Source organism: Balaenoptera musculus, chromosome 16, assembly GCF_009873245.2.
Source record: "Balaenoptera musculus isolate JJ_BM4_2016_0621 chromosome 16, mBalMus1.pri.v3, whole genome shotgun sequence".
Lineage (NCBI taxonomy): Eukaryota > Metazoa > Chordata > Mammalia > Artiodactyla > Balaenopteridae > Balaenoptera > Balaenoptera musculus.
Window position 1 is genome coordinate 79,931,108 of NC_045800.1, and position 25,374 is coordinate 79,956,481.

Sequence of the window (25,374 nt, forward strand, 5' to 3'; positions counted from 1 at the left end):
TGTAAAGTTGGAAAACCACAGCTCTAAAAAATAAAAAGAACTTTGATAGAATAATCTTTTAGAATAAGTTTTTATGTTATTTCTCAAGGTGACACTGATATTCTCAGCCATATTAGCTGCTTCATGTAATCTATCCTGATTCATTTATGGTAACTGAGAAAATTTTCCAAAAAGGACTGTGTTTGGCTTTGATTAGACAGCTCTGTGGGGATAGAAAAAGCACTGAATTCGAAGTCAATAAATCTGGGTTTGATTCCTGGCTCTGCCATTTTCTGTGACCTTAATCAGATGCATCTCTGGGCCTCATTTTCTTAATCTGTAAACTGTAGATAATGTCACAACCACATAGAGTAGTTGTAAAGATTAAATATGATGGGAGATGGCACATAGTAGGTGGTCAGAAATGCTTACTGTATTTGATGTGCTTTTTTTTTTTAAGTCAAGAGAAAGTGATATGCTTATCATCTTTTATCAGTACTGTATAGCGCTATAAAGAGTTTTTCAGTGTTATTTGAAGTGATTTCAGTTACTTTCGTACTGTGATAATTGCCCAACATCACAAAAATTGCTCAACAAGACGTAGGATTTTTGGAATTTGCAGAGCAAGACTAAATTTACTCATTATTTATGACTGTAATTAGTACTGTTTTTATTATCCCCATTTATCCAACCTTTCCTAATAGATGCCTTTAAATTTAATATTCCCCTGTAGCGTTTATACATACAGACGCACACATGTATAAAAAAGTTTATTAAAGTAGTTCTTATAATTAAATATTTTACTTAGATGTGGTTGAAAACTTCATTCTTAAATTTCAAAATGAGGTTTTTTTTTATGGAAGCAGCCATATTTCTGAAGCACTTTAAAAATTTATTGCCATTTGTGAAAGAATTATATAACATATAATTATCTAGATTTTGCTATCAAGCCCACTTCATATTAGTAAAATAAAAGGTTGTTTTCGTTTGATTATGTAAAACTCCTTTTCTCATTCCTTCCTTAGTTTTGAATCAGGAAATTGAGGCGTTCAGTCTTTTGGAAGACACTTCATCAGGGCTCTCTGAGGACCGAGTTGTCAGCGTGAGCTTCCGAGTTCTCTATCCAATCGTTATTACCAGCCTCGGGGTGTTTTATGATGCCAATGATGTGGGTTTCCAGAGGAACATCACCGTCAAGCTTTATCAAGCAGAACAGGAGGTATGCACTGCTTCGTACATGCTTTTCCCCACTTTTCTCTTTCAAAATCATCAGCTTTTCCTCATGGCAATGAGTAGGTTGGGAGACTTCCACCTTTCTTCCCTTACTGATTAGACACATTATAGTGTAATGTATTACAGTGCTAGTTTGAGGAGAGAATTCCAATGAATAAATGTGTTATACCTAGGAAAGGAGGAGTTGGACCAGATTAGAAATTTCCAACCTAAAATCCCCTAAATCCTAAGGAATTTCAAAAGTTGATAACGAATATTTAAAGTTTGGGGCTTATAGGTATAAGCAAGTCATATTGCCTCTTTCTTCCAACCCTAAAAGTCTATCACCATAATACAGGCTAACAGCGGCTTTAAATCTTTTTTGTAATAAGGGTGTAGAGGGAATAAAAGTTTAAAACAGCTAGAGTTACTGTTTCTGATATTTGAGAAAACCTAATCTGTTCACAGAGTGTATCTGAAGGAGTGTAGCAAGGAATTGTATTTGAAAAGATCTGTCCCTGGGTTTTAAACTGCAGAAATCTTGAAAGAATTATACAATGAGCACCCATATATCCACCACCTAAATTCTACAATATTTTGCTGTATTTGCTTTATGACATCTATAGTCATTCATTGATCTATCTTTTTTTAAAAATGTATTTTAGATTAACTTACAGGCATCAGTAGCCTTCAACCCTAAACATTTTAGTGTGCATATAATTAACTAGACTTTAATATTTGTTTATGGTTTAAAAAAATTTACACAGTGTAAGGTGCATTCAGTTTTTTAAACTGTGTAAACCTGTGTAATCCAAACTCCTGTTACCCTACCGCGTTACCTAGAGGCTACCACTGTTCTATTTTTTTTTTTTTTTAACATGGACTAGTTTTGCCTGTTGTAGGATTTCATGTATAAATAGAATCATATACTAAGCACTCTCCTGTGTAAGGCTCCTTTCACCCAACATAATGGTTTTGAAACTCATCCATGTCATTGTGTGTATCAGTGAATTTTTCCTTTTCCTTCTTTTAATTGCGAAGTTGTATTCCAACAATATATGATGTTTATGTGTTCTGTTGATGGGCATCTGGAATGTTTCCAGGGTTTTTCCTCCTTTATTCTGTTACTGTGATGAATTACATTTATTAACTGCAGTGTTAAATCAATTTCCTATTCCTCTTGATCACAACATATTATTCTTTATATATTGTTGGAAATTGTGTTTCTTGTGCATGGCATGTAGTTGGGTCTTCCTTTTTATCCAGTCTGGGAGTCTCTGCTTTTTACATGGAGGGTTATTCCATTTATATTTAATGCATTTATTAAAGTGGTTGGATTTCAGTTTTTCATTTTGCTATTTGTTTTCTGTTCTACTTTTTTTATTTGTTTCTCTTTTCCTCCGTTTCCTGCCTGCTTTCGGGTTAATAGAGTATTTTTTACAATTCCATTTTAATTTTTCTGTTGTTCTTTTAGCTACAGCTCTTTGTACTGTTATTTTGTGGGAGCTTGGTTGACATAAGAATTACAATATATATCCTGAACTTTTCAGTCTTCTTTAAGTTAACGTTGTACCCCTTCAAGTAAAATATAAGAACCTTGCCACTATATAATTCCATTTACCATCCCCTGTCTTCTTTGCTGTAGTTGTCATATGCCTTATATCTATATGTGCTATAAATCCCACAACACAGTGTTACAATTTTTGCTTTAAACAGCTAACTGTATTAAAGTAATTTAGAGGAAAAAGCCTTTTATATTTGCCCACTTACTTACCATTTCTGGTGCTCTTCATTCCTCCTGAATGTCTCCTTTAGCCCAAATCAAATCCTTTACCAATTTTTATAGTGCAGGTTGACTGGTGATGATTTTGCTTAGTTTTCATTTTTCTGAAAATGTTTTTAATTTGCCTTTATTCTTTCCCTCCTTTATTTTTGTGGGATATTTTCTGGATGTTGAAATTCTGGGTTGACATTTTTTTCTTTTCAATATTTTGAAGATGTCATTCCAGTGTTTTCTGGCCTCCATTTTTTCTGGTGAGAAGTCAACCTTCCTTCATATTGTTCCCATGTATGATGTATGTAATATGGGTTCTGTTTTGTTTTGTTTTTTTCCTGGCTGATTTTAAGATTTTTCTCTTTATATGTATTTGGTTTTAAGCAGTTTGGCTGTGTTGTACCTTGGTGTGGTTTTTCTTTGTTCTGCTCAAGGTTTGCCACATTTTTCAATCCATAAATTTATGTCTTTTACCAAATTTGGGAAACTTTCAGCTCTTATTTCTTCAAAAATTTTTTCCCAGCCCCATTTCTCTCTACTCATTCTGGGATTCCAGTTACATGTATGTTAGACCTTTTGGTACTGTCCCGCAGATCACAAAACTGTTTTTTTTTTTGTTTTTTTGTTTTTTTCAGTTTTTTCTCTCTGTTTTTCAAATTTGATAATTTCTGTTAATCAATATTCAAATTTATTGACCCTTCTGTCATATCAAATCTGTTAAGCCTAGCCAGTGAATTTTTTTTTTAGATATTGTACTCTCTAGTTCTAGAATTTCCATTTAATTCTCTTTTGTAATTTATATTTCTCTAAAATTTACTATTTTTCTAAATTCATTTTGAGCATATTTTCTCTGTGGGCTTGACCTTACTTGTAATAAGAGTTTTAAAATCCTGTGTCTGCTATTCTAAATTGGAGTCATCTTGGCCTGTCTTCACTGATTATCATTGTTTCTCTTGCACATGGTAACATTTTCCTGTTTTATCTTACATCGAGTAACTTTGGATTATATCCTAGATATTGTGAATAATTCATTATAGGATCTCTGGATCCTATTATGTTCTTTGAGGAGTATTGACTTTTTGTTTCTTTTAGCAGTCAGTTAAATTAGCTGGGCACAGACTCTAAACTCTGTCTTCCTTGTAGTGAGCAGCAGCTGAAATCTCTAGTCTATTCTTTTGGACTTAGATGGGCTGCTTGGATTCTGCTTTGAATATGTACTTCGTGAGTCAGCCACAGATTAGGACAGAATTTATGTGAAGAATTGAGGATTCTCTCTGTGACCCTTTCCTTTCTGGGGTTTTCTTCCTCACTTGTTAGCTGTGTTTGTCTCCACCCTGCCTTCTGATTTGCAAACAGAAAGACTGTAGTTTTTATTTCAGAATTTTAGTTGCCCCCTGAGGTATGCCTCAGACAAAGAGCCATTAAAAAAAAAAAAAGTGGGGGGCTTCCCTGGTGGCGCAGTGGTTGAGAATCTGCCTGCTAATGCAGGGGACATGGGTTCGAGCCCTGGTCTGGGAAGATCCCACATGCCGTGGAGCAACTAGGCCCGTGAGCCACAACTACTGAGCCTGCGCATCTGGAGCCTGTGCTCCGCAACAAGAGAGGCCACAATAGTGAGAGGCCCGTGCACCGTGATGAAGAGTGGCCCCCGCTTGCCGCAACTAGAGAAAGCCCTAGCACAGAAACGAAGACCCAACATAGCAATCGATCAATCAATAAATCTTTAAAAAAAAAAAAAAAAAGTGGGGGAAGCATACCCAGTGTCTTTCTCATCTCCTTGGTATTGCTTTTCCTCCTATTTCTGCCTGCTTTGTGTGCATTCCAATGCCTTCAGCTCTTTCTTTTTTTTTAATGTTTTGTCTACTGTTCATAATTGTTATCTATAGGAGAATTGGTCTGATATCACTGGAAGCAGAACTCTGTTCATTTTTCTTAGGCATCTTTTAAAATGTTTTTGTATTTATTTATTTCTTGGCTGCGTCGGGTCTTAGTTGTGGCACACGGGGTCTTAGTTGTGGCATGCGGGCTCTTTGTTGTGGCATGCTGGTTCCAGAGCCTGTGGGCTCAGTAGTTGCAGTGTGCGGGCTCCAGGGTGTGTGGGCTCTGTAGTTGTGAACAGGCTCCAGAGCACATGGGCTCTGTAGTTGTGGTGCACAGGCTCTCTACTTGTGGCACACGGGCTCAATAGTTGCGGCACGCGGGCTTAGTTGTCCCGTGGCATATGGGATCTTAGTTCCCCGACCAGAGATTGAACCGGCGTCCCCTGCATTGCAAGTTGGATTCTTAACCACTGGACCACAGGGAAGTCCCCCTGTATTATTGTTAATGTTGATTGTTACTAACAGGTACAATGTTAGAGTCACCAATAAACACACAAATCAATGAAGATTAAATTTCTTGTTTGCAGTTTATCCTATTCCTTTGTCCTCTAAAGAATTTATATAGGGCTTCCCTGGTGGCGCAGTGGTTGAGAATCTGCCTGCTAATGCAGGGGACATGGGTTTGAGCCCTGGTCTGGGAAGATCCCACATGCCACGGAGCAACTAGGCCCGTGAGCCACAATGACTGAGCCTGCGCGTCTGGAGCCTGTGCTCCACAACAAGAGAGGCCCGCACACCGCGATGAAGAGTGGCCCCCGCTCGCCGCAACTAGAGAAAGCCCTCGCACAGAAACGAAGACCCAACACAGGCAAAAATAAATAAATAAATAAATAAATAAAAAAGAGATCTCTCCACCCCATTGAAAAGTAGCAAAGACAAAAAAAAAAAAAAAGAATTTATGTAGTTTGTAAATGTGCTTAATGACATAAATATAAGAGAGGGAACAAATCTTAGTGATGATTCCAGCCATTATGATTCCACTGAGAAAAGCTTTGTCATGTTACTCAAGTATAGGAGTTCATATATTATTGTGGTTAAAGGTTTCATTGATATCGAAGCTCAAATAGGTAACTGGAATAGCAGTACTCTGAATTCCACTGTCAACCTTATCTAGCAATTAGGATCAATCTTGAATTTTTTTTGATAATTAATTTTCTTAGTATATATAGTCTTTTTTTAAACTATTCATAATGTTTGAGTTGTCACTCAAGTAGTTTGATTCAGATGTACAATATTTTGATCATGTTGATTTAACTTTTAGTTGCCATATTTTTACCCAAAGAGAGGTTAATCTTTGTCCTCAAGGAAGGCCTAATCTCAGGTGGATCATAATGGGTTCACAGGTAGTCACGAGGTAAAAAAATATTACCACAGCATTGCCAAGAGCTGATGTTAATGAAAGAACTACGCTAATTCATTAACCCCCTTCATTCTGAACTTCTGCATGGTCTTGGTGGCTTTAACAGAAGCGTCCCCTGTGGCAAATGGGTGTCTAGAATAGGTGTGAGAACAAGGAAGTGTTCTTGCCCAAAACAAGAAGGGCCCAAAGCAAACAGTAGACATAATGAGAATCAGTTCTCTTTTATGTTCCCTTTTTTGTTTTTGTTTGTTCTTCTAAAGGCTCTTTTTGAAGGGGGATTCCTGAGTACCTTTGTTCTATGTAGAAATCTGTGATCTTTCAGTTTATTCTTAACCCTTTGGGGCTAAGCCTACTAAGTCTGCTTAACTTAACACCTTACACTTCCCCTAATGCTCCTCATTTCAAGGTGTCTTTTTTTTTTAAGGTTATCTGGATTATATTTAGTGTTTTAGAACTTCATGACAACTTTGGTTATCTTCAGTAGCTTTATTTAATAACCATGATTGCACTAGAAAACCCAAATGATGCCTAAACCACAGTAGAACAATGTTAGTGACTGTGGTTGGGGCCACTGAGAATTTAGCTGACCAACATGTAACTTGAAAACTTGCTGCATGTGCCGTGTCTGACATAGGGTATTTCTTCTTGTCTTTTTCCCCCCGATCTGTAGGAGGCCCTCTTCATTGCTCGCTTCAGTCCTCCGAGCTGTGGTGTGCAGGTGAACAAGCTGTGGTACAAGCCTGTGGAGCAGTTCATCTTACCAGAGGTACAGGCTGTAGTAAAGAGACTCTGGTCCCAGTGCAGGCTGCTGTCGGCCTGAGTATGTGCTTCCAGAGGCAGACTCTGCATATTCTCCTGCCAGGACAGCCCTCCAGAGTGGTGGATGAGGCTACCAGCGGGGATGTACTAAGCTGTAGCACTCTGCATTCCTCCCTCCAGAGAGCTGTATCATGCCCCAAAAGTTCCAAACCGTACTTTGAAAAGCGTTGCATGTTACCATGGTTTATTTAGTGGAGTAGAGAACTGCATGAGTGCTCTAGTGACAAAGGATAGTAACAGGTGTGGTTGATAGGAAGACCAGGCACAGGTACCATTTGAGTAAATCAAATAGTTTGCTTATCTAAGGAATAGGGGGGTGGAGGGAAGTGCAGACAGGATAATGGCAAAGAGATCGGTCACATTTCTAAGATAAATAAAACTTCTCCAAGTAGTGGAAGATGTTTGAAAACATAACTCTTAGGTAGAGACCACCCCAGCTGCCAGGTGCCCTCATCAGCCCTGGAGTTAAGCCCAAATGTGGTTGTATTACACTGTGTATTACACAGTTGGACATGAACAGATTGTTCATCCATCAGCCTCAGCCTTTCCAGGCTATTGCAGTCTTGTCTGATTACATTTCTGAACAGCATGCTTTGGAACCACAGTGTAGGGGTCAGTTTCCCGGTCACCTCTGGCGGTCACTCTAGATGAGCTCTAGTTGACAGGTTCCCCTGGCGACATGAACGCTGAATTAAGATGTGGAAGCTGGATGATTGACCAGCCCTGCTGGCTAACCGGGAAACATCTTCCTACCACCAGGCGTGTGGGTTGCTGTTCACACTTATGCAACAGCAAAGTCACACATTTTATAAGGTGCTGTGGATCTTTGGAGATGAGTACAGGTAGTTAAACTTTACATGTTAATTCTGTGACTGTCAAAGGGAGCTCCTTTATTTCACCTATGGGAACCTCTGTTTAAAAGCATTTTACAGAAAAGCAAAACTAAAACATACTGGAAAAAATTTTCCAGTTTCTCAGTGTTATAAAAAAGACTGTAGTGAACATCCTTACACTCTGTTTTGTGTACATAACTGGTTATTTTCTTAGGATGAATTGTTGGTTCAAATTTCTACACATTTTTGAGGCAGATAATTTCTTTCTGGAGGACAGTTTAGCAGTTTGTATCAATTTGAATAATCATCAACATTATATGAGAATGCCTACCTATATGACCTTTTAAAATTTCATATATGAACTTTTTTCCTTGTTAAATGAAGTATGTACCATCAAAGGTATCTCTTACTCTTAATTAAAAGTAGTGGCTCAACTAAGTAGTATTGGCCAAGTGTTGGATCTCAGTTTTTGAAGGAAGCTACTCTTTGGTTTGTTTACTCATTGACTCAGAAAATATTTATTGAGAACTTAGTATATGCCAAGCCCTGGGGCTATTTGAGACATAGTACACAGATCCCTGCCCTTAAAGCAGCTTATGTCCAAGTGAGGCTAGAAGAGCCAGCACTGATGTTCTGCCTAACTTGCTGTGTCCCAGGCACAGCTGTAAGCAGATTTCCTGCACTGATTGGTCTGCTCCTTTAGGATTGAAGCAAGGCATCAATGAGAGTCCCGCCTTTCTACTGAGAACCAGCATGGGCGGAACGTCACTCAGACTTTGTGACTCCCAGGGGCGAGGAGTGGGGTTCTGAGGGGACCAGGAGCACTAGCATTGTGTTAGGTGCTCTCCAGGAAGGTCTGGAGCCTGCTGGAGGATTGATTTTCACAGACGGCTCACGCGGGTTGGCACGAAGAGGAAGGGAAAGGCTGCGCGCCTGGAAGGCAGCGTGGGGCGGCACGTTTGGGGGCAGGTGCCTGAGCAGCCGCCTGTGGGTGAGTTGAGTCCCTGCGCTGCCTCTCGGTGGCTCTGTGACCTGGAGCAAGCGCCTTCGCCTCACTGCGTCTCTTCCCTCCTTCGTAAGAGGCACGCAGTTCAGAGGGTTACGCTAGGGCATAAATGATTTCCCAGATGGAGAGCGTTTAGAACGTGCCGCCCCACGGTGAGCGTTCGGTGAATCAATGTGTGCTGGCCTCTTCACTGCTGGTCCTCCTCTGGACTTGGGGTTCCTGTTCTTCAAAAGCGGTGTCTCTCCCCCGGGCCGTTTGGCCCCAGGGCACACTTAGCAGTGTCTGGAGACAACCCGGTGTGGGGCAGCGCCGCATCTTGTGGGCAGAGGCCAGGGATGTCCGAACATCCCACATCGTACAGGACACGTCCCCACAGCAGAGAGTTATCTGGCCCCAGATGTCAGCGGTGCGCAGGTAGAGAAACTCTAAGAGGAGGGAGTCACAGCGTGGGGCAAGGAGAAAGAAGATAGGCTGTAATATTAACTTCAGGCTCATCACAGTCTTATGGGGCCTGCTCCATTGTCTTGGTCAGCCTCGTAGAAAGAATTACAGTTTTTGATGAGTCCACAAAAAACCATTACTTTCCCTTATAGAATGTCCTTGTCCTTAGGAAATACATGCTGAAGTCAAGGTGAAATGTATTTTTCAAGTGATTCAACAACAAAGAACAACAGAAAAGTATGTGTGTCTAGAGACAGAGATAAAGCACATGTGGCCAGGGACTTCCCTGGCGGCCCAGTGGTTAAGGCGCCACGCTGCCACTGCAGCGGGTGCAGGTTTGATCCCTGGTCGGGGAACTAAGACCCCGCCTGCTGTGCGGCACGGCCAAAAGGTTAAAAAAAAAAAAAAAAAGGCACATGTGGCCAAATGTTAACAGTTGGTGAGTCTAGGGGATTTGGGTAGTAATTTCAACTTTTGTAGGTTTGAAGCTTTTCAGAATAAAAATTAGGTTGGGGCAAGGAGCTGCCTTCCTTGCCAGTGTTCAGGATGGTATATATGGCAGTAGGTACTCAGGATGGGAAGGACTCAGCCAAGTCAGGTAGTGGCCGTTTTAGTTATTAAGACTTTTACTGGCTAAAGCCTTGTGATCTTTATTTCCCTTGACGCTTTCAGCTAAACTGGCTTTTGGTTTTTCATTACATCTGAATAACCTTTCTTCCTTTTATAAACACGCAGTTATTTAATAGTGTCTGCATCTGGGGGAGTAGGATTATGGATGATTTTTATTTTCTTATTTCTGTGTATCTATTTTCTAAATGTTCTGAAATAAATATATATTAGCTTTTATTAAAAGAAAAAATAAACTTTTAAAGATAACATATTCTTTCCTTTTACACAAAATCCTATTTTTGTTGAAAACCTGTTTAATTTTATATAGATACTCATTTTTGCTGCCTCAAGCCTAATTGGGCTTATTTGCACAGAAAAAATGATAGTGATGAATGGGTTTGCCTGCCTATCATCAGCAGAGAATGCCCGAAGAAAAACAGATCGTGGATCCCAGCTGCGGGGGAGAAGTGGTTGATTTGTTCATCATCGTATTCCTTCCACACTTCACAGTCGGCTAGAGTAACGTCAGCAGTATGGCTTGTCAGCTAGGCAGGGCTCTTGCACTGTTTTCGTCGTGTGACTCACTAAAGCATAAATCTCACTGGGGGTCACAAATTTAAATGGAGACTGCTGTGTGTTTCTTTTAAAATATTTACTTCTCTAATTTCGTATTTCTCTTAGTGCACCTGAAACCTGAAACTAATTTCAATAAAAAGACTATTTTCATTCAACCCGAGTCACCAGAGACAGTATTGTTAGCATCATGGGTATTTATACACTTATTTTTTATGAAAGTTGAAATTCTTTAGAGGTAGTCATTTCTCCAATCCACAAGAAATCGTTAACAGTTACAGGCACGAAAGTACTGTGTATGTGTAAGCTACTCTGTTGGTTTGGATGACGAGTTAGAAATAGGACACAGAAGAATGGACAGCAGGGGTCGCACATATAGCTCACTTACGTTATGGGTGAGAGGACTTCTGAGAGCTCATTTTTCCAACCTATACCGTGCTGTTCTTTCCTGCCTTTTAATTTGGTTTTATGATTTTAGCAGGGACTTGCCATAAACAAGCTGTTTCGCATCTGCAGGGATTCCTAGCTTTGTGATTACTTTGTATGAGAGTAGAAAGTAGGCATGTGAGAGAAGTGGGGAATAGAAATTTAACTGTGACATGGAGCAGGTACGGGGAGGTGGAGAAGGTAGAGCTCCTCCCTCCTCTCATAGCAAAACAACTGGTTATCAGTTGAGTGAATAAAAAAGCAGGATCACTTTTTCTGGTAATTACTCAGTTTAGTCAACATTGTTGATGTTATTATCACAACCCAGTCAAACAAAATGGAGTTGGGTGCCGGGCAGAGTCAGGTGCCAAGTGTCAGTTGAATGGACTGGACAGAGAATTACTTGATTTGTCATCGTATTTGCCAGATTTGTAGTTTCAAAGTGAAGCTTTTTTGCGGTCACTATAGCTTTTACTTTGGTATGGTCCATTTGGAAGTATAATTGCAAAGATTCCCAGTGACCTAACTGCCACCTCCAGGGGACACTTACCTGGAGTCCTGACCCTAGTTGACTGCAGTTTTCTCTTAGCTTATATGACATGCATTCTTCTGGTTCAGCTTAATCTGGCTCAGTCCTTCTTCCCAGTACATAACTTCATTATCTCCTCTTCCATTTTCCCCTTAAACGTTAATCATTAGGATCTGAAACCCAAACTTCTGTTTATTTTACTCATTCTTCCTAGACAGTTTCATCTATTACCACCTGTTTACTGCAGCCCAGATTTCTTATGAACTCCATACACACTTCAGCCACCTACTGAACTCCTCCACTTGGAATGTCCCCTGGGCGTTCTATGGTGATAGCATCTCCAGCCCACCCCTTCTCATCTCCTCCTGTATTTTCAGTGTTGGGTCATAGTATCTCCTTTTTCTCAGGCACCCAAACCAGAATCGTGGGCTTTAATCCTCAATTCTCATATCCAAGCACTCACTAAGTCCTATCAATTCTTTCTCCTAAACTTATTTGGTATCAGTCCTTCCAAACTTTATCACTATTAAAGTTTTGGAAGAAAGTAAAGTATCCCAAGGGGAAGAGGTCGTTGTTGCCAGGAGAAAGACACATGATTAACCCAAAGCAGCCTCACACAGTCAACGGTCTAGGACTTAGCTTTCGGGTCCTAATGCTGACCTTGCGGAGTGTATAAACCAGAATGTGTATTGATTCATGTTCGATGGGTGTTAGCTCATTAGAGTGGTTTGAATTCTTGCGGCCAATAGCTAGGAACCTCCTTCCTGATATTTCAAGGCACCTAAAAAACAATCTGAACTGTATTTGGTTTGGGCATTGAATTTGATTACAGCAGTGGGAGGTGGGTGTTTTTGAGAGCTGTCTCATTCAGGTAGGATGTGACCAGAGTGCTTTATATCTTCCAATTATTCTGTCTCCCCTTAGACATTGCTACTTGTTGCCAAAATTCTCTCTTAGACCAGCTTTCCTATAGTGTTTTAAGGGATTGGTTTTACTAATTAAGCTTCAACCTTAGAGCTCTTCCCAGTTATTGGAAACATTGTTTTTTGTTTTTGTTTTTTTTTTTAAAGGAATTCCTTTATTTTTATTTTTTATTTATTTATTTATTTATTTTCGGCGTGTTGGGTCTTCGTTTCTGTGCAAGGGCTTTCTCTAGTTGCGGCAAGCAGGGGCCACTCTTCATCGCGGTGCGCGGGCCTCTCACTATCGCGGCCTCTCTTGTTGCGGAGCACAGGCTCCAGACGCGCAGGCTCAGTAGTTGTGGCTCACGGGCCTAGTTGTTCCGCGGCATGTGGGATCTTCCCAGACCAGGGCTCGAACCCGTGTCCCCTGCGTTGGCAGGCAGATTCTCAACCACTGCACCACCAGGGAAGCCCCATTGTTTCTTTTACTATAAGAATTTAATTAGTTCAACTCAGAGGGCAGTCTCTTTAAATTTATTTATTTATTTAATTGAGATATAATTGACATACAACATTATATTAGCTTCAGGTATACAATAAAATGATTCAATATATGTATTTGTTGCAAAATGATCAACACAAGTCTAGTTAATATCCATCACCAGACATAGTTACAAATCTTTCTTATGATGAGAACTTTTAAGATCTACTCTCTTAGGGGCTTCCCTGATGGCGCAGTAGTTAAGAATCCGCCTGCCAGTGCAGGGGACACGGGTTCGAGCCCTGGTCCGGGAAGATCCCACATGCCACGGAGCAGCTGAGCCCACGAGCCACAACTACTGATCCCACGTGCCACAAGTACTGAAGCCCACGTGCCACAACTACTGAAGCCCGCTCCGCAACAAGAGAAGCCACTGCAATGAGAAGCCTGCACACCGCAAAGAAGAGTAGCCCCCCTCTCACCACAACTAGAGAAAGCCCGCGTGCAGCAATGAAGACCCAATGTAGCCAAAAATAAAAATATAAATAAATTTATTAAAAAAGAAAAATCTACTCTCTTAGCAACTTTCAAATATACAATACAGTATTATTAACTACAGTCACCAGGCTGTACATTACATCCCCAAGACTTATTTTTTGTAAGTGGAAGTTTGTACCTTTCGATCACCTTCACTCGTTTTAGCCACCTCCCACCACCCACCTCTAGCAACCACCCATCTGTTCTCTGTATCTATGAATTCAGTTCTTTTTGTTTATTTTAGATAAGTGAGATCCTTATGGTATTTGTCTTTTTCTGTCTGACTTATTTCACTTAGTGTAATGCCCTTGGGGTTCATTCGTGTTGTCACAAATGGCAAGATTTCATTCTTTTTAATGGCTAGTAATATTCCATTGTATATAGATACCATATTTTCTTTATCCATTCATTCATTGACGGACGCTTAGGTTGCTTACATGTCTTGGCTATTGTAAATAATGCTGCAGGGAGCATGCATATATCTCTTCGAGTTAGTGTTTTCATTTCCTTTGGATGAGTACCCAGAAGTGGAATTGCTGGATCATATGCTAGTTCTATTTTTAATTTTTTGAGGAACCTCCAAACTTTTTTCTATAGTGGCTGCCTCAGTTTACATTCTCATCAACAGTGCACAAGGATTCCCTTTTCTACACATCCTCGCCAACACTTGTTATTTCTTGTCTTTTCAGTACTAGCTCTTCTAACATATATGAGGCAATATCTCATTGTGGTTTTGATTTGCATTTCCCTTATGATTAGTGATGTTGAGCATCTTTTCATGTACCTGTTCACCACCTGTATGTCTTCCTTAGGAAAATGTCTATTCAGATACTCTGCCCATTTTTTAAAACCAGCTTCTTTGGCTTTTTGCTGTTAAGTTGGTTGAGTTCTTTATATATTTTGGATATTAACTCTTTATCAGATACATGATTTTGCAAATATTTTCTCTCTTTTAGTAGGTTGCCTTTTCATTTTGTTGATAGTTTCCCTTGTTTGCTGTAGTCCTACTTGTTTAGTTTTGCTTTTGTTGCCTTTGCTTTTGGTATCAAATCCAAAATATCATACCCCGAGACGGATGTCAAGTATCTTACCACCTATGTTTTCTTACAGGAGTTTCCTGGTGTCAGGTCTTATGTTCAAGTTTTTTAACACATTTGAGTTGATTTTTGTGTATGGCATAATTTAGTGGTCCAGTTTCGTTAATGTTAAGCACGTGGCTGTCCAGTTTTCCCAACACCATTTGTGGAAGAGACTGTCCTTTCCCTGTTGTATATTCTTGGCCCCTTTGTTGTGAATTAATTGACCACATATGCATGGGTTTATTTCGGGGCTTCTGTTCCACTGATCTATGTGTGTGTTTTTTTTGCCAACACCATATTGTTTTGATTACTATAGCTTTGTAATATAGTTTGAAATCAGGAAGCATGATGCTTCCCACTTTGTTCTTCTCTCTCTAGATTGCTTTGGCTATTTGGGATCTTTAATGATTCCATACAAATTTTAGGATTGTTTGTTCTATTTCCGTGAGAAATGCCATTGGTATTTTGATAGGGATTGCACTGAATCTGTAGATTGCTTTGTGTAATATGGACATTTTAACAAGTTTTAATTCTTCCAATCCATGATCATGGAATATCTTTCCATTTATTTGTGAATGGATAAAGAAGATGTGGCACATATATATAATGGAATATTAATCAGCCATAAAAAGAAACAAAATTGAGTTATTTGTAGTGAGGTGGATGGACCTAGAATCTGTCATACAGAGTGAAGTAAGTCAGAAAGAGAAAAACAAATACTGTATGATAACATATATATATGGAATCTAAAAAAAAAAAAGGTTTTGAAGGACCTAGGGGCAGGACAGGAATAAAGATGCAGACGTAGAGAATGGACTTGAGGACACAGGGAGGGGGAAGGGTAAGCTGGGACGAAGTGAGAGAGTGGCATGGACTTATATATACTACCAAATGTAAAATAGATAGCTAGTGGGAAGCAGCCAATAGCACAGGGAGATCAGCTCGGTGCTTTGTGTCCACCTAGAGGGTGGGATAGGGAGGGTGGGAGGGAGACGCAAGAGGGAGGAGATAGGGTGATATATGTATATGTATAGCTGATTCACTTTGTTATAAAGCAGAAACTAACACACCATTGTAAAGCACTTATACTCCAATAAAGATGTTAAAAATAAATAAAATTAAATTTAAAAAAATTCTGAAAGAACATTCTTAGTATATAAAATATACAGTATTAAGATAATTTATTAAAAGCTTACACAGATTAATAAGAAAAATATAAAACTCAGTAGCTAAATGGCAAAGAAGCATGACAAGGCAATTCCCAGAAGAGACTATAATTCATAAACATCATTAGAAATCAAAAGAAACACCAATTAAATGAGGAACCGTTTCTTTAAATCTACTAAATTAGCTTAACTTCTTTTACTAATATCCCATACTGGGAAGAGGACAATGCAACTGGCATTCTCATAAACTGCTAATGACCCTACAGGTAGAATTTTTTTAAATTTAATTTATTTATTTAATTTATTTATTTTGGGCTGCACTGGGTCTTTGTTGCTGCGCACGGGCTTTCTCTTGTTGCGGCGAGCAGGGGCTACTCTTCGTTGTGGTGCATGGGCTTCTCCTTGCGGTGGTTTCTCTTGTCACGGAGCATGGGCTCTAGGCACGCGGGCTTCAGTAGTTGTGGCACGTGGGCTCAGTAGTTGTGGCTCACGGGCTCTAGAGCGCAGGCTCAGTAGTTGTGGCGCACGGGCTTAGTTGCTCTGCGGCATGTGGGATCTTCCCGGACCAGGGCTCGAACCCGTGTCCCCTGCATTGGCAGGCGGATTCTTAACCACTGCGCCACCAAGGAAGCCCTAGAATTTGTTTTTGAAAAGCAGTTTGGCAGTGTGTACCAAAATCCATATAAAGTATCTGTATTCCTGTCCCAGTAATTTCACCTCTGGGAATTTATTTTAAATAAAAAACAAAGTATTGGGGAAAAATAAACATTTACACCAAAACACGCCTCACATTATTTTAGTAGCTATTTGGTAGTATCCAGATGTCCAACGGTAGGGAGATGTCTGAGTGAATCAGGATGCATTCACTCAGCAGTATTGCTACAAGTACTTGAAAAAGAGCAGTTGTAACAGCGGCAGTCGCATAAGGAAATGCCTTTGATGCAATGGGAAATGACAGCAGCATGTAAAACTGTCTATAAGGTCTTTGTAAGTGTTGTTTTAGATGTGCTCTAAGATATACACCAAAATGTTAGCATTGGTGTCTTAGTGGGCAGTAAAAGTTTTAACCAATGTGTCTTAGAAAAAATAAACTCTTCTCTAGAAACTTACTTAAAACTTAAATGACAGCAATAAAGAAACCGACTCACTGTTCATCTTTCCACAAAAGAGCTTTGAAGGTACAATCGTGTGGGAGAGCCAAGACCTCCAAGGCCTTGTGTCAAGAAATCTCCACAAAGTGACAGTCAATGATGGGGGAGGAGTTCTCAGAGTCATAACAGTAAGTCATTCATTTTTTAAAGGTTGTTTAGCACACCTTAGCATTTTTTAATATGTAAAAGTGTTTTTAAGTTTACTTTTACATTAACTCATGGCACAATGAATCTTATTATTTTAGAACATATACACTAGAAAATGTTGAGTCACCATAGTAAAGATGAAAAACTCAAATGTTCTATGATTTTGTAACTTCAACTTTAGTAAATATATAGTTTTGCCTTAAGTCTAGTGCATTTTAGAAAGTGCGATGTTTATTTCTTCATAGTTTTTAAGTTAACGTTCTTTTAAGTTCACTTACTCTATAGTATTCAGAATATTCACTATCTCACTTTGATAGTATGATGTCAGTTACAATACTATAGATAAAAGTATTAGAAAGTAAGGTTGAGTATTCACTTTCATTTATGTTGTTGGGATTTGTGACTTTTTTCATTTACCAAATTTTCTTAAAATTTGAAAGTTTGACAATAAATTTCTCAAAGTGTAGGATGAAAAAGAAGGTGTAGGCAAACTTAAAATGGTGAACTTTAAGTAAATAAGTGGTATATGTGCTGATGTCAGAATTGTTCTCCTTGATGCTCTGATCTAATGATTAGGAAAGCACTTGGCATTTAAGGTCACAAGCTTAGTACATTCCATTAAATATTAACCTTATTCACGTAAATTAATCCCTGAATTTGAAATGAAAATCATGTGGTTTGTTATTACACGTTCAGAAACCATTTACTGCACAGTTGTGAGCCAGGCACAGTCATGGGCAAAATAGGCCCATTACTGGCCCACAGTGGAATTTATAGTCCAGTGAGGGGAAAAGACGCTAGACAGATAGACCCACAAATTCATGTGTAATTACAACCTTAGCCTTGTAGGCCATGTATCAGATTTCATCCTTGATTCTGAAAAGTCCTTTATTTAAGATACAGTGTTTTACGGATTTATAGTTTTTTTTCTTTCCTTATTTTCAAAGCAAGTGCCTTTAATATGTTGCCTCCTTTTCTGTGTATGAAACTTAAAAATATCCAAAACATGCCAGAATTCTGTACTGCTCAGTTGGTTGCACAAAAGGAAATCAGTTTACTTCTGAATTGAGGGCTAGATTTAAATGTAAAGACTCAAGTGATCTGCTCTGGGGGTGAATATGGTTGTGGAGGGCATTGATGGCTTAAACACTCCGCCAACCTAAAAAAAAGTCAGATAACTTAGTAGCCTATTCTAAGAAACCCGTGTAGAGCTGGACGTTTTCCTAAGTCTTGCTGCCTTGCCAGCAAGTAATCATGTCAGAAAAATTTTAAAGACAAAATAAAAGCCAAGCTGTGACCTTTTAGACAGAAGTTTATAAACATAAAGTACTGTTAAGTACTAAACAAGCCAAAACAGTATAGATTGTACAATTTAAAAAAAAGAGTGTGCAATCTTTTGTAGACGTACAAGGTTGGAATCTGTAGCGCTCACCTTTAGAGATTTCCTCCACATTCAGCTACAAACCATATTCTGAATTGAATGGCGATTTTCCCACCATCACTGCAGGACACTCTCTACTGGCCTTATTAAAACATTGCTTTGTACAGGGACAGCTCTGCTAGAAGGATCTGTTCAAAGAGGACTAGCCAGGCAGTAAGCCCTCTTGACCACCCATCAAGAAGAAACGCTGTAAACATGCTGAGGCGTGGCTGTGACAGTCCCATCCAGCCCGCAGCAGCTGGATCGCTGGTAGGGTGTTAAGTTGGGGTGGAACACACAGAGGTGAGGCCCTCACTTTGAGTAAGGGCCTGGGGTAACCTGTGAGGTAGAAGAGGTAAATCTCGTAATAACCAAAGATGCTCCACACCTTAGCGGCAGAGGGGACTGTCGTTGGCTGTTGGTGCAGTGGGCACCTTCAGCAACATCAGTCGTCAGTACGGCTCGGGCTGAACTGTTTGCTTAGAGGGCTTGTCTCTGCGTGGCAGCTGTCACTTTGAAATGTGCTCGGGTGTATTTGCACTCACGGGCATTTTCAATTTCCACGAAATCAGAGGTGGTTATAATTTTTTTTAAGTGGTGGAGTTCGGATGTAAAATAAAATTGGTCTTGGTAATAGTGTTGGTAGCAAGTTCAGAATATGTGATTCTATGTAGGCTGGAATTCTGAACACTAATCCGTAGATTACTGTGTGTACCTGATCTTGGACATTGGAATTAGACGACAAAACTAGAATGCTGATGTCATCCTGATAGCGTAAGTCTAGTGCATCAGCATCTTATGTGCTGTGGCGTCACATTATGAATTGTGCCAAATCAGTTTTCAAATATAAGAAATGTATTTTTAGTAATAAAACACCAAGCACTTCTATTCTGGTTTCTTTCAGACTGGGGAGGGTGCCTTGCCTCATGAATTCATGGAAGGTGTGGAGGGAGTTGCAGGTGGCTTTCTTTATACTATTCAGGGTAAGTCAACTGGTTAAAAGTTGAAAAACATACTGAATCTCGCCTACCTTCATACTTTTGACATCAAAGGTAATTTTTTTTTTTTTGGTCATTAAAAATAGTAGCTCTATTGCTACATAATTCACATACCGTATACTTTACCCTTTTAAAGTATTTGATTCAATGGCTTTCAATATATTCAGAGTTCTGCAACCCTCTCCACCACCCCAAAAAGAAGTGGCTGTGTTTGTCTTCTTGAGTGATGCTCCTGAAAATATCCACATCAGTGAATTCCTGTATCAGTGATCTCTAAGCAAAGCTATTGTTGATGCGGTTGCTCTTGGTCACTTGTCCTGATCATCACTTACGGAGCAAAGGTGCCCAGTAGTGCATCATCTGGCTTCTCAAAGCTCTGCAGATCATGGATTCCTATAAAAGAATTAGGACACAGCTTCCCTGAAGGCACACAGTGACTTGGGGAGAGCAGAGGCCGTATTCTGAGAGGCAGGTCTTCAGGGGTCTTCCTTAATAGTGCATGGTTGAGGATGGGGCAGACCCCTCTGTTTGAGGCCACTACAGGTAGTTTGAAGATGTGAATGGGCTGTGGCTTTTTTCAATTTCTAGCATCTTTATTTATACAGTGTTTCCTCATAGAAGCATTTCTATTCTTACATCACCCCTAAGGGTAGGCTGGAATAGGTACATAGGTTTTACCCACAAACCTGCCATTAAAAATAGAGATTTAAAATTTACGGATCCTTAATTTTAGTCCAGAGATTTTTCATAAAACTGTGAGACCACTCTGCTAGGGAAGGTATGGACTTAGCTCACAGAGGCTAATGGCTCAGCCCTGGGAAGGACTCAGATCGGGAGGTCAGGCCAGTTTCGTAAAACAGCTCACACTGGGGGGCCGGGTACAGGTGTTACACACCATCTGACTTCATGTCTAGCGACTTCCTTTCTTTTGCCAGTTAATTCATGTATGTACCATCAAGAGTCTTTAAAAACTTGAGGGGCCCTTGAGACTTCTGGCACTAAACTGTTTTACAGGGAGCAACTACTGTACCCTAAACAACTGTTTGTCTTAAGTTTTCTCTCACTGAGGCTAAAGGATTAAGGTTTGGCTGAGGAAAATTCCTTTCAAACAAGAGAGAAATAACTCAAGTGTTAGGCTAAAGGAATTAAAATGAATAGATTTTTCTTCTCATGTACTGGATATATCTGAAAATCTGACTATAATTTTTTAAAATCTGAGGATCTACGTGCTGTTCAGAAGAATCACATGGTACACAAATTCTCAAATTTTGTTGGGCATTAGCATCTCTGGCTGGGCCCTACCTCAAGCCTACAGAGTTAAAAATCTTCAGGATTGGAGCTCAGATACCTGTATTTTAATAAGCTCCCTAGATGGGTTTGATGCCTCCAAAGTCTGAGAGGCCGTAAACCACATGATTCTTGTAAATGGCACCTAGACAGATGATCAGATTTAAAACACACACATAGGGGCTTCCCTGGTGGTGCAGTGGTTAAGAATCCGCCTGCCAGTGCAGGGGACACGGGTTCGAGCCCTGGTCCGGGAAGATCACACATGCCGCAGAGCAGCTAAGCCCGTGAGCCACAACTACTGAGCCCACGTGCCACAGGTATTGAAGCCCACGCACCTAGAGCCCATGCTCCGCAACAAGAGAAGCCACCGCAATGAGAAGCCCGCACACTGCAATGAAGAGTAGCCCCTGCTTGCCACAACTAGAGAAAGCCCGCACAGCAATGGAAGACCCAACACAGCCAAAAAAAACCCAACACACACACAGATATATTACTTTATTACTTTATACTCATATTTTTCAGATATATGCAGAATAAACCAACATGTACAATTTGTTAATGAAAAAGCCTGTATTTCTGCTCTTGTTATCATCCATTCCTATTGCTGCAATTTTATAACACTTTCACTTTCGTTCAAGTGTTAAATTGTGTATATTTATCCTTATCTTTAAAGTGAAAGGACGTTAGAGGAGAGCTTAAGAGTTGAAAGGGACCCGAGGTCATTTAGGCCTGTGCTTTTTTTTTTTTTTTTTTTTTTAATAAGTCTAGTTAACATCCATGACTATACATAATTACACATTTTTTCTCGTGATAACAACTTTTTTAATTAATTTATTTATGGCTGTGTTGGGTCTTGGTTTCCGTGCGAGGGCTTTCTCTAGTTGCGGCAAGCGGGGGCCACTCTTCATCGCGGTGCGCGGGCCTCTCATTATCGCGGCCTCTCTTGTTGTGGAGCACAGGCTCCAGACACGCAGGCTCAGCAATTGTGGCTCACGGGCCCAGTTGCTCCGCGGCACGTGGGATCCTCCCAGACCAGGGCTCGAACCCGTGTCCCCTGCATCGGCAGGCAGATTCTCAACCACTGCGCCGCCAGGGAAGCCCTAGGCCTGTGTTTTTCAAAGGGTTGTTTGTGGTCCACCTGCATCAAAGTTACAGGAAGTCACAGGTTAGAAATACAGATTCCTGGGCTCTACCCCCAGACCCGCTGGATCTTTAGGCTTGGGGCCTAGGAATCTGTATTTCAGTAGGCATTCCTGAGAACCAGAGACTTAGTCCAACTCCTCCTTTTACAGATGAGAATGCTGAGGCCCAGAAACGCGTGACTCGTCCAGTGCCTCACCGACAGGGGCAGAGGTAGAAATCAGACACAGGCCCTCGGCCCTCACACCCAGTCTTGCTGTTCAGTCACGGAGAGCGGACGGCTGGGTTACATCTCAGTTTCTCTCCCCCACCCCTCAGCCACTCACTCGCGTAGTTTTCAGAAATTTTCTAATTTGAGACAGCTGAGAAAATCCTGCGCTAGTGATAGGATTGCTGCCATATTTGAGGACAGTCCCTGCACAGATGTGACAAACGATCCATGAGCTTGTGAGGTGGTAATTAAAATGTCTTCTAAGCACATTGGTCATAAGTTTTATTATAAAATATCATAAATAAGCCAAAAATAGAGTGCTATAAGAAACACCCATGTACTTGTTGCTCAGAATTAACAGATGTTTGCATTTTGTCATATTTGCTTCCTTTCTTTGTTTTCAGAGAAATAAGGCGTTACAGATACAGTTGAAGCCCCTTCCCTCCCAGTACTTCCTACCCCCTGTTCCTCTCCCTTCCCCTTGGACAGGAGACCACTGTCCTGAAACTCATGTGTACGCTTCCCATTCTTATTTTTCTACTTTCTACTACATGCATGTGTATACAACTTTTAATAACATACAGTTTTGATTAAAGTATTTTATAATTTATACCTGTGGTATCACATTGTATATATCAGTTGGCAAGATACTTTTTCTCACTCAGCATTATTTTTTAGTGCCATTCCTCTTAACATCCAAGATCAGGTTAATTTTTTTTTAAATTTATTTTATTGAAGTATAGTTGATTTACAATGTTGTTAGTTTCTACTGTACAGCAAACCAATTCAGTTTTATATATATATACATATATACACACACACACACACATTCTTTTTCCCATTCCTTTCCATTATGGTTCATCACAGGATATTGAATATAGTTCTCTGTGCTGTACAGTAGGGCCTTGTTGTTTATCCATCCTATAGATAATAGTTCGCATCTGCTAATCCCAAACTCCCAATCCATCCCTCCCCACCCCCCAGCCCTGGCAACCACAAGTCTGTTTGTTCTCTGTGTCTGTGAATCTGTTTCTGTTCTGTAGATGAGTTCATTTGTGTCATATTTTAGATTCCACATATAAGTGATACATCATATGGTATTTGCCTTTCTCTGATTTACTTAATATGATCATCTCTAGTTCCATGTTGCTGCAAATGGCATTTCATTCTTTTTTATGGCTAATATTCCTGTGTGTGTGTGTGTGTGTACACACACACCACATCTTCTTTATCCATTCATCTGTTGATGGACATTTAGGTCGTTTGCACGTCTTGGCTATTGTAAATAGTGCTGCTATGCAGGTTAATTTTTTTAACTGCTGTATTCCATTATGTGAATATACCACAGTTTAACCATTCTCCTCTTGGTGGGTATTGAGCCTGGTTCAATTTTTTCAGTCACAAACAATGCTGCCATAAATACCCTTGTGAATGTGTAAAATAATGTCTCTGGGGATGCATACAAGTGGACTTAGCGAGTCAAACAGTCCGCACAGCTTCAGCCTAACTAGGTATTGCTGAATTGCTCCCCGCAGTGAGTGTATCCCTTTATTCTCCACCAGCAATGTGTGGGAGTTCCCATTTCCCTACCTCAGAGTTCCTAACAACTGTGTTCTGTTAGGTTACCTTGGGAGGAGGGTTAATGCAATAATGTTACAAGTTCTGGGTCTTAAGTTTGCAATAGCCTTTTTCTTCAGCTCTCTTTTCCTTCTTAGAAGGTGATGCTCTCTTAAAAAATCTTCATTCTCGCCCTCGAAGACTTCTTGATCATATAAGCAATCTGCACGAGGAGGATGCCTTACTGAAGGAGGAAAGCAGCCTCTATGATGATATTGTGTTTGTGGATGTTGTTGACACTTACCGAAATGTTCCTGCAAAATTATTGAACTTCTATAAATGGTAGGTTTTAAAAATGTTGGGTAGGTATTATTTTTCTTTTGATGTAGAAACAATTTATCGACATCAAACCACTGAGATTTTTAAAAAAACAAACCTAAGAGCACTGTGCACCTGGGACGTGATCTGTTGTACCCTGGTTCTTTGTGAGGACTGATCTTCTAAAATGCTGCTGCTTTATTATTTCGATGAGCTGATCCATAATGTGAACGCTATTAATGTATCAAAAACAAACAAGGCAAAAGTTGATTCACTCTGAGTCATGCCTACTTACATAGCTGTCTTGAGCCAACATTAGGTGAAAATCAGTGAGTTTGAAAATGGCCTATCTTCAGGCATTTTCATACCCACCCACCTATATCCCCCATTTACACCCAGGTTACTGATCTGAATTCCATTCAGCTGAACATCCACATTGTATTTCCTTTCTCTCCTCCAATCCATTTAAAAACTACCTGCCCTAATTCCAGAAGCTTTAATAAGATGAAATTCAGCAACCCTTATAGTCTACCATATTGTTAACTTCCCAGACCCTCCAGTATTTCTTGGATCTTGGTTGTAACTCCTACTTTTATTATAATAACACCACCAATAATAATATACTATAACAGTGACTCTTCTTAATTGAATACATGTAGTTGTTAATATTATTGTTACTCTAGGGTCCCATAACTTGCTGTGAGCCCCGTGATACTGTCTACCCTGACTGTAGAACTGAAACCTTCTCTCTCTTTCTGTCTAGACCAAACCCATAAAGTATATTCACGTCTTTGTCTTTTCTTTTTTAAAACTTTATCAGGGAACTTGTTGCTCGGTGAGCCCCCAAGTCTGTCCCTTCTTCTCTGTTTTGCCCTGAGCAGAATGGGAAATCATCAATCCTTTATGGATATAGTTCCCTGGTCCTGAGGGGTAGACAGTTTAGCTTATGGGCGGTAGTTTCATAGCTGGGGCAAGTCAGTGTAATTCTGGAGTCATCTTGTGGGTAGAGGGCAGATATAAATGTGAGCTGGAAATGTGGGTATGCCTAGAATACCAGGATTAAGTTTGACAGCTGTAGTAAGAGAAAGAACCTTCTTTTAGCTCAAGGTCACCAGTGGGGTTCCTGTTATGGGTCGGCCAAGGCAAGGGCGAGGGTGTAAAGAGGTGGAGTGGGAATGGGGGTCCAGGCAGTGGGAGGTCAGGACTGCCGAGTTCTAGGGCTTTCTATAAGGGAGCTGACTCCCAGTTGTGGAAGTTCAATTTGGTCTAATTACTACCTTCAGTTTAAGTTTTGTCTCTTCTACTACTTGCGTATCTCTGTGATCTTGGCCTCTCTCCGTAGTCTCTCTGCCACTGTCTGTTCTGGGCCATCATGTGCACCTGGAACACTGCAGTGACCTGACAGGCTGTACGTCTGGGCCCGCTTCCCAGTAGCCCATCCCCCCATCTACCCTCCACATCGTAAATGACATCTTTATTTTTCATTCATCTTTATTCAGGTGATCCATCAGTGACCTCGGTGTCCTTTATCATAAA

At 40.2% G+C, this 25,374-nt stretch overlaps 1 protein-coding gene across 3 annotated transcripts in view; it reads left to right on the forward strand.

Annotated features, from left to right (window-relative positions):
• Positions 1–25,374, forward strand: part of B3GALNT2 (beta-1,3-N-acetylgalactosaminyltransferase 2) — a 51,897-nt gene that overhangs the window by 20,518 nt on the left and 6,005 nt on the right. For 2 of the 3 annotated variants that reach the window (XM_036827934.1, XM_036827933.1), the window contains exons 4-8: positions 1,005–1,198; positions 6,876–6,971; positions 16,775–16,885; positions 19,229–19,307; positions 23,679–23,862. In XM_036827934.1, the coding sequence (XP_036683829.1) occupies positions 1,005–1,198; positions 6,876–6,971; positions 16,775–16,885; positions 19,229–19,307; positions 23,679–23,862 (664 nt within the window). Of the gene's footprint in view, positions 1–1,004; positions 1,199–6,875; positions 6,972–16,774; positions 16,886–19,228; positions 19,308–21,904; positions 22,725–23,678; positions 23,863–25,374 lie in introns of those variants that run through there. The other variant, XM_036827935.1, reaches the window with a different exon arrangement.